The following is a 16,888-nucleotide window of genomic DNA, read 5'->3' on the forward strand; positions in this document are numbered from 1 at the left end:
TTATCCTCCTTGTCAACTCGAAAATGAAACCGGAGTGATCAACTCGCACAGAATACTTTTCTGACGTCACTTCGATATTTCCTTCCTCCGCCGAGCACGTACATCAGAAAATTTACTCCGTGGTTTAAATGGGTCAAGGTCAAAACGGACCAAAATATCACGTGGAACTGGAGCAGGTGATAGGGATCGCTAAAGTCGAAATCTCCAACTCCCGGTATGGTGTTTATGAGCTCGAAAATGGCGTACGGTAGACAAAGAAGGATAAAAGCGACGGATACAAAAATCAGCATCCTGGTCAAGTGCTTGTCGCCATCCTTTTCTTTTTCTTGGCCTAATTTTTGTCTGCCTTTTCCCGCCCGGCCTAGAGTAACAATAATTATTATATTAGAAATCGAAATAACCCCGAATGGAATAACAGTCGAAAGTAACAAATTGTAGGTCGTCACTACTGTCTCTAACCATGAAAAATCTCCAAAGTCTGGTGCGAATATTTCGAATCTTGTGCCTTCCATGAGAATCTTGTAAGTAAAGAAGAGAACTATGTTTAAAATAGCTGGTATGATGGTCACTGTGACGCATGCTTTTTTGGCCTTTGATACTGTACATAATTCTCGTGCCCTCAGCGGAAGTAGTACAGCGCATGCGCGATCTGCTGTCATGGCCGCAAGGACCAATCTCGAGGCTTCGCCGAATGTGAATAGTCCGTAAGTTAAAGATCTGAAAATGAAATTGCTAAATGCTATCAACCTTGGCCAACATTTTCTTGAAAAATAAGGTTTTGAAGAGGGTTCATTCGTGTAGGTCTCAATAACTTCAAAGGTTGTTCAAAAGCTATATTTTTAGTATTCCTTGACCAGTCCTTTTTTTACAGAGAAGATGATTCATGAAACACAACATGAAGATTTAAATATCAGGACACATGTTCCAAAGGTGACCGCTGAAAATTCCTCTGTGGTCTTCCTGGACAGAACGCATACTGTAAATCGAAAATGTAGGTTATTCGCAAAAACCGCGAAAATAAACAGCCTGCAAACCTTGACGGTTTTCAGTATGAGGTTCCTGTCCAAGTGGGAAATTCCTACCCGGAATTCCTGTTGCTTGGTACGAATATTATTTTGCACCTGACCAAAAGGTCTCAGTGGCAGAAACAATATACGATATTAATAAAGACCTGTAAACCTTTTTACTTAAAACTTCGTGTATATGTAGGCATTTATGTACGAAACTTATGCAAGTAAACGTATTTTAGAGGTCTTTAATTATTTCGCACAATATATGTGGCCGGTGGAAAGAATTGGATTATGTGTTGAATAACAACCATAAATGCTTTTGCTTAAAATTTCATGTACATTGACTCACGGAATTTATGTACGAAACTCAAGTAAACGCATTTAATATATGGTCCTTATCATTTCGCACAATGCTTGTTAAAAGCACGTCTTGATGATATGAATAAATACCATAAAAACGATTTTCAAAACGTCAGGTACATTATCAACATTTCTGTACAAAAATCAATAGTCTTTAATCATATCGCACAATGTTTGTTGAAAACAATTGATGATATGAATAAAGACCATTAAATGATTTTTAAAACTTCGTGTACATTATCAAAACTTAGCATTTTTGTATAACAATCAAGTGAATGATTAATCTTTATTCATATCACCGTACGTTTGTTAAAATATGCCGTTCAGCATCAGGCCATATTACAAGTACTTATCATATACTTGAAATCTGGCCATAAAGCTGAACTGTAACTTATGCACCCGATGAGCCCACGCAAATGTTTCAAACATCCACTGCGAAGTCTGAGGAGAATATAGGTAACATGCCATTGTTAAGATAGTCCGCCAAGGTTGATGAAATGAGCTGATATTTGCAGTGGGGCGGGCCTGCGCTGGTCTGTTTTTAAGGTGTCAAAACGATTTATTATTACTAACGCATTTATGTAAAACTTGTATCTCAAGCCCGTTCCGATGCCGTGATTTACCAGCACGGTGTAGAGCAACGAACACGTCAGCACCAGCGTGTCGAGAACTGATATGGCGCTCATGTACAGGCAGGTGCTAATATTCCTATTATGACGTTTCGTCGTAATTAGTAAGGATATCGTATTTCCGAAAATTCCAAAAGTGACGTAAACAAAGCCTGCGTACTTCTTTAGAACCTCAAGTGCAAACTCCAGTTCTTGATATCTAATTTCTCCAGATGGTATCACGTGGTGTACAGTGCTTGCGTTGATGTCAACACGTATGACGGAAATGTACGCTTCAAACATCTTCCTGACGCCTTATGTACACACCGAATATAAATGTCCGCCTATTTCCAAATCATGGCAACTAAAAAGGTTACATTAGGTGGTCAGTTGCTGGTTAGGAGTGGAGAAATAAGGCGAAAGAAGTTTTCAACGACAAAATGCTGCGTGTGGTATTGCACTGTCCGTATCTGTGAGTGGTGCCTACTCCGACATGAACGCGTTGCACTGTTTCCCCAGTTGATTTCCTGTTTGGCCGAGTGGTTGACGCCGGTGTTACGAACGCAGGCTTGACGACGGTTGCTGACGGAGGAGAAAGAGCAGTGTTATCGCCCATAAACCCTTAAAGCGATGCATCCTCACAAAGTTATCATGGTGATGAGAAGTAAAAATATGCAACCCGCATCATTCTTTTCATCTGTTGTTTTAACCAAAAGAATCTGAGGTAAAGTTAAATTGGGCTCTCCTAGTTGACGATTTCTATATAAAATTTGCTATATTTGAAATAACAGTTTTTAAGGTAACTCTGAAATACGAACCGTGATGGGGTTATTTTATATGCAACATATGTACGCATAGCAAATACTATAATCGTGCATGTAGTTAGGGTATATGAGCCCTACATGTAATAGGGTAAAATGCATTTCTTCTTCTCTCCAGGGCGTAGTCCTCCTCCCAGGTAATGAGGCTTATTGGCCTACTGGCTCCCTCTTTGGCCAGTGTTCACGACTGATAACATTACCTTTAATTAGATGCAACATTTACATACAATATAGCCGATAACATATGTACAAATAGGAGTGTGTGTTAGCAAAACATAAACAAATATTAAAGCACGCCACGCTTTTAACAATTTGGCACGAACAAGCAAACTCTGAACTGTGCAAAAGTCAACAAAATCAAACGAAAGTGCATTGTAAATACCAAAGTAATGAGTTAGGTGCCAATACTTTGCTACAAAAGTTAACGGCTGTACCGTGTCCATCGAGATATGCCGATACCGAACTTCCAACCGTAACTTAGCAGCCATTGACTAGCAACGTACGCTTTCGAAGTGGTGCTTCGGGGTGGATTGCATACTGACATAACACTCAAAGCAAATTTGTTTGTGTTTGAGAGGACTCCATGCACCTCTCGTAGCCTTTATATCTGACCTTATTGCACAGGTTAAATAACAATGGAGATCCTCTTCCTCTTAATCTGGATTTTTGGAAGTTACACAACACATGGTAAGTTACATATAGAATATTTTCAAGAGAACCCGGGCCCATTTTCTGAAGCTTAGGAAGAGTTCCTAGCTAGCAGCGTTAATCTCTAGAAAGGCTCTGTCGATACAGATTGCTGCATAATGCCAAACTCTTAAAGTATAGTGTAACTATACATATTCCAATGCCTTCGTGCCAAAAGTTATGTGATTTAACGTGAGGCCGCCAAAGTTATGAAAGCATATGAGCCGCAACGAAACTTGTTTTACTGTTTTTGCACTTAAAAGAAATGACAGGAGACGATGTCGTTGAATAACTTACATTGTCAAACAAGTTATAAAAATCGGACAAGTTTTTGTTTGGTGAAAATCCGTCCACGAATATATGCCTTTTTATTCCAGTCAATTCTATCACGGTCCCCACCGCTGCCTCTACCACATATACTACCAACTCAGAGGAGCAGCTCTACACAGCCTTGACTGGCAACTATGGCGAGCGGGTTCGACCTCTTGCCGATTCCTCACAGCCTATCAACATTTCCATCACTTTTAACTTGGTGAAGATAGTTCAAATGAACGAACCCATGCAACAGCTTCAAATTGCAGGTGCCCTGTGCCTGGTAAGTGTGTTAAAAGGTTAGATAAAGGTTTTTGAGCTTCTGAAAGCTTCTCATTTTCCGGAAAAACCTCATGATCGTGTTGGCTGAAAAACGCTAAAAGGTTTTTCAATGGCTCAAAAACCTTTGTTTTTGAGAGTGCAGATCCGCATGTTATGTATTTTGATGAATACCGTTGTCCCTCTATTTGAGTGGCGGTGAGATAAACGCATCTTTTATACCAGAAACTGACAAGTAGCTTGTGTTTTTGGGCAAGTCGCCTTACTTTATTGATTCTTTTCAGTCATGGACCGACTACAAACTCGAATGGATACCGCGGAACTATAATTTTCTTACTTACATTTCGCTACCAACCACCCAAATATGGATACCAGACATTGGACAGTCAGACAGGTACGCCGTATTTCTTTGATGTGTCATTTTGCTTGATAGTAGGACGTTGACTTTGATTCCAAAGACTCCATTCGTGCTGGTTCAATCAATCAATCAATCAACCAATGAGTAAATTTGTTTTGCGCCCAAATTATAAGAATTAGTCTAAGTCTCTTATGCGCATTGTAAAGACCGTTTGAAAAGGTGTTTCTCAAGGAGTTTTTAAAGGGAGCAAACTCTCTGCTCTCCTTATGAGAGCCCGAAGTTTGTTCCAGAGATCTGTGCTCGACGAATCCAATATGTGCATATATGCCATACATGTATTTCAAGTGTACTAATATCGGTCAGTTTCAGGATACTGGCACGCGACCTGATCATAATAAGTACATTGCATCTTGATTTCAGTTTGGTCGGCGATTACGATTTAGCAGTCGTCCAAGATTATTACAATGTCATGGTGCACTTCAGCGGCTATGTCTCGTGGATGCCAGGAGGAACGTTCACAACAGCGTGCGCTTTCGACATCACGTACTTTCCTTTTGACACACAAGTAAGAGAAATGTATAACGTATTCTATACAAACAAAATCATTAACTGCGCGAAAAGGTCACGTTCTCGATTGACAAAAATTGTCACCTGACCTACTTCTGCACTAGCGACTTCAATTTATTACGGCGTCCAATCGCAAGACTTGTATGTAAAGAACGTCGTGATTGGCCACTCCAAGGGTACACGCGGAAATGAACCAATCAATTACTAAGCATCGTCTTCCGAACATTTTTTTCAGACTTGCTCCTTCACGTTCAAATCCTGGACTCAGCTGTCCACTACCATCCAGCTTGTGGCGTCTTCTGCGACAGCGATGACGAACAGATATACCACCGATGGCCAATGGAAATTGAACTCTGCAACCACGGAGATCAAGACCGTTGATATAGGAACTTCGCCCGACGGGTCCACACTGTCGACGATTTCGATGGTATTGACGATGTCGTTGACGCGGAAGCATACATATTACATGGTGAGTCGGCCAATCACCGTCATCATCGTAGGCACCGTTGTCAACATGATATCATCATCATCATAATTATTATCGTCGTCGTCGTCGTCGATCTACTAATTTTCGCGAGATATACATGTATGTATAACTTTCCTACTTTTTTTAGGTGAACACAGTAGCCCCATGTGTCCTGATTTCCGTCCTTGTTCTGGTCGTGTTTTATATCCCACCGGATGCAGGGGAGAAGATCTCGTTCGGAATAACCATCCTGCTGGCGTTTTCGGTGTTCCAACTTATCGTAGCCGACTCCTTACCGAAATCTTCAGAGCACACAGCGGTATTGAGTAAGCCATTATTTTGATAAATAACCAATAAATATCTCGGTTACGACTTTCAGGTTAAAAGACCACTCGCAATATTAGAGGCACTGTTAGACAATCCAGTCACCTTCCACTCTGCATTAGTAGTGTCCATCATGGAATTCCACATGGAATGGAAGGTTTCAAAATCTGACTGAATCATCGCGCATCATAAGTAGTTATTACCCATTCGAAATGGGAATGTGGTGTATACATGTACATTTCGTACTGAACTTCCAGTGGTCTCCGCCCATACGCGTTGTCAAGCTTAGCATTGTCAATACATTGAGGGTCAAGATGGTAGCCAACATTTATGCCTGTGAACATTCCTATTTATTTAGCTATATCCACTGATGGCTCTTTCAATTCTCCTTTTAAGGTATCTACCTAATCTTCCTCATGGCCATGTCGACATTCTCTGTCATCATGTCAGTCTTCATCTTGAACGCACATCACATGTGCATCGGAGAGGAGCGCCTTCCGCGTTGGGCACAGAAACTACTTTTTGGCTGCCTGGCAAAGATCACCTGCTTCACAGGAGACGTCAAAGATTTTTACTCAGAATCGGAGAACCTCGTCGTGCCGTTGAATGCCGAATGCACATCAACAGTCCAGACCAGTGGCGTCGGTGATGACATCAGCGCTTTCAACATCACGGATGTTGACAGTACGAAGTCAAAAAACGATCTAAAATTTGAAACGAAGGATGACACTTCCATGCTAAATCTCCAAACTACTCGAGCAATTCTCAGTGAACTGCAAAAGCTGACAACAAAGATGAAAGGCGATGAAAAGCAGAATAATTATGCAAATGAGTGGAAATTGGCGGCGCGTATTATTGACCGTTTTCTCCTCATCGTTTGCTGCCTTTTGGAGTTTGTTGTAACCATCTCCTGTTTAGCTATTATACCCGCTGTTCACTCTTAGGTCACCACAGCAGGGGCGTAAATAGCTTTGAGTCGCGGGGGTCAAAAGGCTTTCGGGGGGAGGGCAAGATGACACTGTGGTTGACAGGTCAAATTATGTCAGGTCAAGGTCTGAATGACACTGTGATCATGCAAATAATGGAGGCCAGCTGCCTGATGCAAGCTGCAAGGCTGGTGATCGCAACAACACGACCGTAAGTATGTCACCTTATTAGTGACGTCTGTTGAGACATGTGGATCCTCATGTCAGTGTACATTGTATGTTTCTGCAGTTTTAAATGTTTAAATCACCATACTTCCACACCTGCTATCTTATTAGAATATATGTGATGATGCACACAAGTACATTGTTCCTTTTTAATGAGTTGGGGCACACCAACTTCACTCCAATGCATATAAATAAATCACCATTTCATCAGCTTTGAATGCATATTTCTGCGTTTACGAATTGCGCAGCATGTATAATATACAGGACATGCGGTACCTGCATGACTGGGTCGCATTTTAAGGACAACGTACGACACGGAATGCCTCATTGAATGAAGTTACAGGCACATCGTATCCCTGTCGAGAGGAATATGCCCAGCTAAACCGTAAGGATAACATTCCATGCAGAATATTCAAGGAAATACGTGCACACAAATTAAAGAGAAAATATATATTAAGGAAATGAGGACACACTAGAGGGAATATGATAAAGCAGGCAAGCTAAGGAAAAAATTTAAAAACTGACAAAATCAGCAACAATCAAACCAGCAGGTAAATTTGAACGAAGGGGTCTGACAAAAATTCAGCCACCAATTTGCTCACGGTCATGTGATGATGGAATACGTCAAATTCAACGTTGGGGGAGCGTACTTTTTGACGACACGATGTACCCTTGAAAACATACCAAACTCAAAGCTCGCAGCTGTGATAAATTCAGAGAAACACTTTGACGACATCCTTGGCGCCTATTACTTCGACAGGCGTCCCGATTTATTCAGTATCATTCTCCAGGCCCACCGCGAGGGGGTTTTGCACTGCCCGACCGAGGCCTGTGGAAACGAGGTCCTCGCGGAAATGGACTACTGGGAAATACCAAAGACGATGATTGCACAATGCTGTGTTAGCAAGATGGCCGCCGCTCAGCAGGAGAGACTCATTGCTGAGACAGTAAATGAGGACATCCTCGGTGATTTTGAACGGACTCTCAAAATTGTTGACGCCAGTCACGGTTGGAGGAAGCGAGCTGCCAAACTGTGGATATTTTTCGAATTTCCTGTGTCTTCTACGAAAGCGAAGGTATTGTCAACAAACACTAAATTTCTTTCACATAATATTATGTAATAAGTGTCCCTTCTTTCCTGTCATATTCAAATGCTCAGTCATGCCAGTGCAGTATTTTTGCTTTACCCTTTCCTTATAACCGTTATCGCAGTTGAAGTAATTGTGTAGATGATTCTGCAGGCAGTGCATGCTTTCTCTGGCCAAGTTGCCAAATCCCAGCTGGCTGGGTCTCGGTCGTGCTCCACCGTGACTGTCTATGGCTTTGGGGCTGGTCACTGGCATCAGTTTATCCTGCTTCTCGACCAGTATATATGAGCCAGTCTGCCATCCAGTTTTGCAAGTATCACTCGATCTGGCGTCCGTCATAGGGCCGAAACATACCTACGTGTTTTGAACTGTTAATTTCAACGCCACTGCAGAATTCGAAACCGACGCGGACACACGAAGTAATGTGATGTCATCAAGTTTTCAAAAACTGGTCGTGTGTATGTCATATACAATGTACCAAGACTCAGAGAGGCAAACATAGCACAAACGAAAAAGGTAAAGGCATTACCGTCCCACCCACTATGAAGTAAATGAGCTGGCGTAGCGTTTCCCCTTCCATATGACAGAGCTGGTATAGCATTTCCCCTTCCAGGTAACTGAGCTGGCGTAGCTGTTCCCTTCCATGTAACAGAGCTGGTGTAGTGTTTCCCCTTCTCTTTCAGACATGGTCCCTATTCACCGCTGCGATGACCATAGCTTCCGTCCTCTGCCTGATGTTGATGAACGACCTTAAAATGCGCGTCCGCGACAGACCCGGGAACTCCAAAAACCACACGGACGAAGTCCTCAAACTTATGGCTTCGGAAAAATGGAGAAGGTTATGGTTGGACGATATTCGGCCGGAGATCCTGTATCTGGATTTAACAGTGAACGTCATCATTTTAATAGACATGATATTCCGCATATCAGTGTGTCCGTACAAAGCAAAGTTATTCAAATCAAAAACGAAACTTCTAGACCTTATCGTCATAACGGCATATTGGATAAGCCAGATTGCCAATATCCCGCAGAATCTGCCGCGGTATTTAGAAATCGAACCGACAGATGCACTGCGATACGTGTGGCTAGTGTGTCAAATCACGCAACTCTTCCGCCCACTCTTAATGATTCGTCTAGCTAATACGTTCGTGGGCCTCCGCGTCCTGCTGATGGTGATCAAGCGGAGCATGGCAGAATTGCTGACTATCATTTTGTTTCTTGTCATGGGCATGATGGTGTTTGCTTGTTTTATTTTCGTAGCTGAGCTCCCCGTTGACGGGGAGTTTGAGAGTCCGTTCCAGGGCTGCTGGTGGGCTCTGATAACGATGTCGACGGTGGGGTACGGGGACGTCCATCCCCACGCCTGGCCAGGTTACGTCGTTGGAATGTGCTGCGCGATCGTGGGGGTCATTATAACCGGTTTATCGATCCCGATCTTGAGCAGCGATTTCAACACTTATTACAATCATGTGCGTCTGACGATGTCGAAAATAGTCGAGCGCATGTCTGAGATAAAGGAGGACAAAGACACAGAAACAAAAACCATTGTGTCCGAGAATGGACACTTAGTGGGACAGACTCACCTTTGACATGAAGCTTTAAAGGGGGGATATAGGCATGAGATTACGTACCATTTTTTCGAAGAAAATCTATTGTAGTACGTCATAATTTGCATTTAAAGGGCAGTGGGATTTCTTGTCCTAACAGCACCAATGACGCACCTACATGTATATGTACTCTTTTGTCACTTAAAAAAATTCAGTAAGCACTGCTAGACACTGCCATCCTCAACATTAGACACAACCTCTCGAGCCCGAATTGTTCCTTTGTTATCAAAACTAAGCCTGGTACTCGTCGGCACTATTTATTCATACAGAACGACAAGGATAGGGGTAAGAAATTAAGATTCCTACTGAGTTTCGAAACGTAAGCAGACCTCCGATCCATGCCTATATTCTACCTTTAAAGCGGGACTGCAGGTAGGAGCTCGTGGGTGATTTGGTCATTTTAGATGACTAATATGCACAGTTAGGAGACTGAGTATAAGGTTCGATGCAGCATTATATGTATCCCTCATACAAGCAAGAATAGTTTCAGTGCATTCTCCGCATGCAATAGTGGCATATCTACGATTGGTATTTGTGGCTTAAAACGTACATGTCGAACGATACAAATCAGGCTGCGCCACCTGGTAGCTAAAGGTGAAACTAGTATCCCTTGCGCGCACAGTGGGATAATGAAGAACTACTGTGTGTGGTATTGACTGGTTATCTACAACCTTAGTTTCGTATTCAACCTGGTTTTTGGTGTGACGGCTCCGAACAACGTTGAAAGGCTGTCTTCCTTTAGAGGCGACCGCGAAAGGGAGATTCTCTTGAACATGCCCACAATGTATAACAGTTCTTTGGACTGATAATGCATGCTATCAGTAATGAGAAATGCCTTTTTGGTGAATAAGGACCAACAATTTTGGCCGTCCAAAGAGTGTCCCTAGATGGAACATGCCCATCATGTATACTTCGCGTCCAGGATATTTTCGCGTGTAGGTCATGCTCACGAAAATATTCTGCCACGAAAATCACTTGCTTTCCAGCAAGAAAGAAGACGCTCCTGAGATCTGTGCCAGCATACCTTCTAATGTAAATCAGCCTGAAACAAGAAACATACAATCGCATTGAATTTGTAACGATGACTTATTCAAACTTACATCTATTCTTACCTTACCTCGAAACTAGACTTACTGTGTCATTTAACTGAGCTCAAGCAATATCTGGGATCGAGAATCCTACCTTTCTGTATTCCCCTGTGTCCTTGGCTGGCATTCCTCGTATTCCATGGATTGAAGACGCTCCTGAGATCTGCGCCAGCATACCTTCCGATGTAGATCAGCCTGAAAACAAGAAACACACAATCGCAGTGAAATTATAAAGATGACCTATTCAAATTAATTCCAAAATGTTTTAATCCAGTGTGGTCAAATAAAATGTTGGCAACAGTACAAAAGTTTTCAGTAAACAACAATCTTTTTTGCTACCAGGAAATACGTGGTAACACATCTCCATGCAGATGTCGGGAAAGCGCATCTAAGCACTTTTTGAACTAGGGGCATCGCCTGCACAAACTGTCCCTTTTCACAAGGGTTGCAAAAGAAAAAGAAAAATGATGTCCACAACCGGATTCGAACTCGCGACCTTTGGATCGAACATCGTATTCTGCTATTTCTGTCGAGCGCTCTACCAACTGCTCTAATGTTTCTAAGATGTCTCACGTCATGTATTTGTCGAAATCTGATTGGCTTAAATTCCCTGTATACTAGCGGCTTGTGTCATTCCCCTGGTGGGGACTTACAGAACTTGTTGGCTGTGGTAAACGAGAAGTCTCCGGTCTTTCACAGCCGGCGGCTGGTGTGAGCATCTTGACCCTCAAGCCTTGGAGCCACTCCGCCGACCCGGACTCTGTTACACCAACTGACCGATTAACTCCGATGGTTCAGAATGGGTGTGAGGGGCGAAACAGTCGTCCGTCTTGTATGACTTGGGCCCATGTCTTTCATGACGTCGGTCACTGTCTCTCACAACCTGTTGCTGGTTAAGGCAGTATCTAAAACCCCATACCACATACCACATACCCACATGCCAATTTTTTCCAGGTGGGGCAATCCAATGAAGGCTGAAGCTTTTATAATAAGCCTGGCAAGATTGGATCACTCATTTTTAGTTCGTCTTACCCAGGAGACAGGAGTGTTTAATGGACAACCCATTAAGTGACCCGACCGAATCAAGTTTGATATCATGCTATCAAAGTTGGCAATTGTATTCTGTTTCGAATGATTGCAGGTTTCGAAACTGAGCGCCCTACGAACGACGAACTACAAAGTACGAATGTCTGTCGAGTCATCAAGTCCTCTATCTGCTAATTGATTTACACGACACTGAACCATATTTTATACTTGGTTGTAGAAGGAATTGGGGAAATGATTTTTTTAAATCGTCGATAAAATGCCTTTACATCGTCTTTTGGCTTACGGAACCTGCCTAATGCATTTCCACAGCTCAGCATTTGTACATGTACAAGTATGTATGCTAAAGCAAATCCCACATTTTGACAATAAACAAGTAATGCCTGTCATAATGATCATTGACAGAACAAAGGTCTCGCTTGAGCAGATAACTACGAGCCGGCCTGGTTGAAGGGGGTGCCCGAAATGCTGTGACGTCAAATGCATTGTCTTTGATCATGATCGGTCGCGGTTGATTTGAACGCCAGTCGGTTGGTGTGTGAGGTGCGGACAACATCGCGGGAACACTTTCTCCGATTTCGAACCTAAAAATGCCTTCGAATTTTCCGAAACAAAACAAAACGACTGCAGCAGAAGGTAAGGCACAGTATTTATTCCAGATAAAGGTATGGGTTGGTTTCAAAGGGTTTTTATTGTAGAAATAGTCATACAATCAAGGCGGGAATGAACTGCGCTGTTTGAAATTTCAAGCCAGACATGTTGAATTATGTACATCACTGCACTTCATGTACATGTTCAACGGCAATTTTAATTGCCATCCCTAATCAAATACCATTTGCTCAAAGAAATTAAAGGCGCACGTCCAAGTCATGATGGTGAAGATGGAAGTGATCATGTTAAATCAGCGAGATCCCATCACTGCTCTTCTTTCCTGTGATGTGGAAATCTCCACTGAATTCATGACGGTTTGTCTAATTACATGTATATGTAAATTGACGTAAACGGTTAACAGTCTTAAATTCAACAACCATTCATTTGGCGGCCACTATCCCGACTGTGGTGTAGCACCCGACTGTAACTGGCATGAAAAGGGGATACGCTGGTTATGGATGTCAGATCGTGGTTCCATGACCTTTGCAAACAATTTCACTGGACGTAACCCACGCCGGCGGCGACACCAAGGACCGCTGGCTGATCTATCGATATGTTCGTAGTAGGGTGTCAAAGTCGGAGAGAAGAAGAGCCACTCTTATCTTGTAGGGGGTTCACTTGGAAGTGTTTGCATTTGTTAGCCTATAAACACAATATTTTAATCCTTCGGTCTTGGTTTTGGCGGAGAGAACTAATCTTACATAAGTCCCAGAACAGCATTTTCTGCAAGTCGGTAAAGGTCGGGAAAAATCGGGGTAGGTCGGAATTAGTATGACCCTAAACTACTGGTAACCACGCGTGCGCATTCGTATTTCCCGCGTATAGGAACGCATGAACTAATGGTGGCGTCACCTGTTATCCACTAGAAGAACTCCGACATCCTTCAATGTGTACGTCGAGGATGTGACAAATCGCATATCGAAGATGTAACAAGTCGCCGATTTTGCATCATTTTTCATTTTTTCCCATATATAACCCCGCTTTGATCCTTCAACATGCCATTAAGAACACTATTTCGGTAAATAATTTCTGACTTTCCTACGTCTGAATCAGACTGAACCAGGAATATCCCTTGGAATGGAATATAGAGTTCTGAATGTTGCGATATTTTATTTCGAGTAGCAGGGACAGTCACAGGGTGTCCCAAAAAATTTTCAATTTTGGTTCAAGTAAATAAAGCGGTTAATATGATTCTCTTGATATTTTATTCCTGGTCATTTATCCTCTCTTTGATTTCCCTTCCAGGTACCTGGCAAATCATCCAGAGGTTATCAATAGAGTGAGTGAAATAGTTCGCACCAGTTCTCAGTGAGCCCAAGGCCAAGCTGAGCGAGTTATCAGGCAACAAAAAACAGGACCTAGAATTTTTAAATAGCCATGCCCTATGCAGTATCACTGCAGCGTAACATTTTGTTCAGAGCTCCGAGTGTTTATTTGACTTGAACATGATATAAATAAAGTTTTCAACGATTGTATATGCATACCAACCGCATGGATCAGATACTGTTGTCAAGGAGTAGGCCATGCACAGTATTTCTCTTGTTTGTATATTTTGAAGTGCATTTCGGATTGTATTTACTGCGGGGAAATTTGGTGCGTTTATGACCCTTTTGGATGGAAAAAAAAACCTGGCAGTAACAGATGTCTGTTTTGCTTCTTCAGCTGGCCGAGTCATATCCTATCAGAAGAGCAGCACAACTCACTGCATATCTCATACATAGGTCAAAGGAAACAGGTTTGTAGATTATGCCACTCTCGGTTCTCTAAAGATTTTCTTCAAGGTAGGATGGTAATCTTGATATTCAAGAGGTTTTGCCAGTGTGCAATCAAAGGTAGGGCATGTAGGGTGGCAAGCAATTTAACGTAGTTTGGTTCTATAGAATATCTTTCCAAAATACTTGAGTAATGTAGGGTGGCTTCTTCCAAGGTGGGGTGGTAAGCTGCCAATGTAGGGCAACTCTGACACCTGATGTGTTTTTGATCGTAGGTCATGTCTCTTTTCAGGCCAAAGAAGTTTAGATGACTTCCTGAAATCCTCCACAACACGACAGATAAAGGAGCAGGCATCAGAAACAGGGAATAGTGTTCAGTCATTCAGTAAGACATTCACAGAGGAACTTAAAGATGGACTTCGAAAAATGAATGAAGAAATCAAAAAACAGAAATGACGAAATCTGGATCTAGAAAGCTAATTGAATTGAATTCTGACTGTGATGTGCTTCTTGATTGTGGTGTTTGGACAGAGCTTCTGATGATTTATTCTTATCATTCGGCCCTTTGCTCCATGTGGATTTGCTCTCTACATGCCATGAGCAGTTTTATTTCATCTAAGGGAATTGTCTTTTCTGGTTGACCTGCGCGTCCTTGCCGCTACCATATCAACTGGTGGCCATTTATAGTCATTCCTTTGGTTATTAAATCAGTTTTGCCAGAGACTAATAAAATCCTGCTCTATACGGTCGCGATGCAAACTTCATGCTCTACAATACATGTATTTTGTTCATACGATGCAGAAAATGTAAATAGAGTGTACAAAGAATATTGTAATTTAAATAAAATTCAATGGTTTCTAGTCTCTAGTTGTCTCTCTCTGAATGTCCTTCCCTGTCCTCTGACTGCCCTCGCACAATCTCAGTCATCGACTGCTAACGTTCTCCATCTCCTGATGTCACTGAACATCCTCCATCATCGTCACCCGTTTCTGAATGTCCTGCATTCTCAAGCTCGTGGCAATCTGTACACATCCTCTGTGACGGCAGTAAGTTGATAGTGATCATCGTTTTAATTTGGGTGCGTCCTCCATCGTTTCTCAATGGCCTCTAACATCTTCAGTACTCTTTGAATGTCTGCCATAATATTGAGTCCTCCCTGTACATTCTCCAGTCGTCTCGAAAAACATTTTCCTCCACCTTCAGTTGTCTCTGAATTGAAAGCCCTCCATCATCCTTGACATTCTCTGAATGCCCTCCATCGTCATTAGCCGTATCTAGCTACAATGTCAGTCTGTGAACGCCCTCCGTCATCTAAGCCATCTCTAACTAAGATGTCTACCATAATCTTTAACCGTCCCTGACTGTCCTCTGTCTTCTCTAAATGCCCTCCATCATCTGGCTGTCTACCATCATCTGTAACTGTCTCCGATTGTCCCCAGTCTGCTTCGTTCACTTCGAATGTCCTCACGAGCGCAAGAATAGATAGATAGATAGATAGATAGAATTAGCATTTCTATAGCGCCCCATATCACTGTCGCAATGTTCTGTGGCGCTCCCCACCTAGTTTGAATCACACCCCGAAATAGTCTCGAAATAGAAATGTCTTTAGAGAACTTTTGAATGTGGCCAATGAGGTCTCTTGTCGCAGTGTGGCGTCCAAAGTGTTCCACATTTGGGGAGCAAGAATCTCGAATGCTCTCCCACCAAACGTTTTGAGTCTATATGTTGGCTGAGTTATAATATCCTGCGACCCTGATCTTAGTGGCCGGGTTGGCACGTAGGGAGTGATGAGGCTGCAAAGGTACCCGGGGGCTGTGCCATGTATCGCTCCGTAGACCAGGACCAACAACTTGTAAATCATTCTTTGCTCCACCGGCAGCCAGTGCAATTCCTTCAGGACAGGCGTGATGTGATCAGAGCGCCTAGTTCTGGTAACAAGTCTGGCTGCACGGTTTTGGACAAGTTGAAGTCTGGCCACGGATGACTGACTGCAGCCAGCAAGGCTGCTATTACAGTAGTCGAGGCGAGAAAGGACCATCGCCCGAGTCAGGCACCCAGCAGCTTCATCAGTCAACTCTTTTCTTACTCTGCCAATGTTGCGCAGGTGATAAGAACACACACGGACGATGTTGCTCACATGGGCGTCCATAGAGAGGGACGAGTCAAAAAGAATGGGAGGGGGCGATCGACCCCCCTTTGAGGGAAAAATCTTTGACCGGGAAGTCCCCTGTGCTGAGAGAAATAGTAAAAAGGAGACAGCAAAAATCCCTTAGTCCATCTCTCGGGCACAACGAACTCACCTCTAGAAATTGTGGTTCCGCCTAGGTGCCGTCTTCGAATGTCCTCCGTACGGTCCTCACTCGTCTTTGAATGTCTGTTGCATCATCTTCAGTTGCCTCAGAATATCCTTTGCCCGCTTTAATAGACATCTGTACCTGTCCTCTGTACCTGATTCTGCGGCAATGAAGGAAAGACGATCAGGATTGCGAAATGGCCGGCATAGGAGTCCAGTCCTCTGTCGCCTTCAGTTGGTTGTCTATCATCGTCGCCTGACAGCATTCTTGAAGCTTTGAGCCGTATGAATGACATTCTCATGCATCTCAGAACGATCTCCGCCACTTTCAGTCATCCCTGATCGTCTTCTGCCATATCTGAATGACTTCTGTAATCTTCAGTTGTCTCGTAATGTCCTCATTGTCCTTAGCCATCTCTGAATAGTTTATGTCGCTATCTATTGTTTCCGAATTCCTCCGTC

General features: G+C 42.9%; 3 protein-coding genes across 3 annotated transcripts; all 3 read left to right on the forward strand.

Annotated features, from left to right (window-relative positions):
* The first annotated feature begins 3,434 nt into the window (after positions 1-3,434).
* Positions 3,435-6,933, forward strand: LOC135498355 (neuronal acetylcholine receptor subunit alpha-3-like). Its single transcript, XM_064788612.1, has 8 exons — positions 3,435-3,486; positions 3,864-4,081; positions 4,362-4,471; positions 4,856-5,000; positions 5,238-5,471; positions 5,617-5,794; positions 6,189-6,476; positions 6,737-6,933. The coding sequence occupies exons 1-8, from the start codon at positions 3,435-3,437 to the stop codon at positions 6,931-6,933; spliced, it is 1,422 nt and encodes a 473-aa protein (XP_064644682.1).
* Positions 6,934-7,202: 269 nt separating this feature from the next.
* On the forward strand, positions 7,203-11,099 carry LOC135498247 (potassium voltage-gated channel protein egl-36-like). The gene is made up of 2 exons (XM_064788461.1): positions 7,203-8,019; positions 8,715-11,099. The coding sequence occupies exons 1-2, from the start codon at positions 7,555-7,557 to the stop codon at positions 9,618-9,620; spliced, it is 1,371 nt and encodes a 456-aa protein (XP_064644531.1). The 5' UTR covers positions 7,203-7,554; the 3' UTR covers positions 9,621-11,099.
* A 2,080-nt stretch (positions 11,100-13,179) lies between these two features.
* On the forward strand, positions 13,180-14,993 carry LOC135498106 (protein NCBP2AS2 homolog). The gene is made up of 4 exons (XM_064788279.1): positions 13,180-13,439; positions 13,667-13,700; positions 14,084-14,156; positions 14,426-14,993. Exons 1-4 carry the CDS (start codon positions 13,417-13,419, stop codon positions 14,587-14,589), a joined length of 294 nt encoding a protein of 97 aa, XP_064644349.1. The 5' UTR covers positions 13,180-13,416; the 3' UTR covers positions 14,590-14,993.
* Positions 14,994-16,888: the final 1,895 nt, after the last annotated feature.

This window comes from Lineus longissimus, chromosome 13 (assembly GCF_910592395.1).
Source record: "Lineus longissimus chromosome 13, tnLinLong1.2, whole genome shotgun sequence".
NCBI lineage: Eukaryota > Metazoa > Nemertea > Pilidiophora > Heteronemertea > Lineidae > Lineus > Lineus longissimus.

Excerpts from the sequence above, each read along its gene's own strand:
- LOC135498355 (XM_064788612.1), top strand. The coding sequence starts at position 3,435 with ATGGAGATCCTCTTCCTCTTAATCTGGATTTTTGGAAGTTACACAACA. Across the intron at positions 4,472-4,855 it reads GACATTGGACAGTCAGACAG|TTTGGTCGGCGATTACGATT; the intron begins GTACGCCGTATT and ends TCTTGATTTCAG. Across the intron at positions 5,001-5,237 it reads ACTTTCCTTTTGACACACAA|ACTTGCTCCTTCACGTTCAA; the intron begins GTAAGAGAAATG and ends CATTTTTTTCAG.
- LOC135498247 (XM_064788461.1), top strand. The coding sequence starts at position 7,555 with ATGATGGAATACGTCAAATTCAACGTTGGGGGAGCGTACTTTTTGACG. Across the intron at positions 8,020-8,714 it reads TGTCTTCTACGAAAGCGAAG|ACATGGTCCCTATTCACCGC; the intron begins GTATTGTCAACA and ends CTTCTCTTTCAG.
- LOC135498106 (XM_064788279.1), top strand. The coding sequence starts at position 13,417 with ATGCCATTAAGAACACTATTTCG. Across the intron at positions 13,440-13,666 it reads CCATTAAGAACACTATTTCG|GTACCTGGCAAATCATCCAG; the intron begins GTAAATAATTTC and ends TTTCCCTTCCAG. Across the intron at positions 14,157-14,425 it reads ACATAGGTCAAAGGAAACAG|GCCAAAGAAGTTTAGATGAC; the intron begins GTTTGTAGATTA and ends GTCTCTTTTCAG.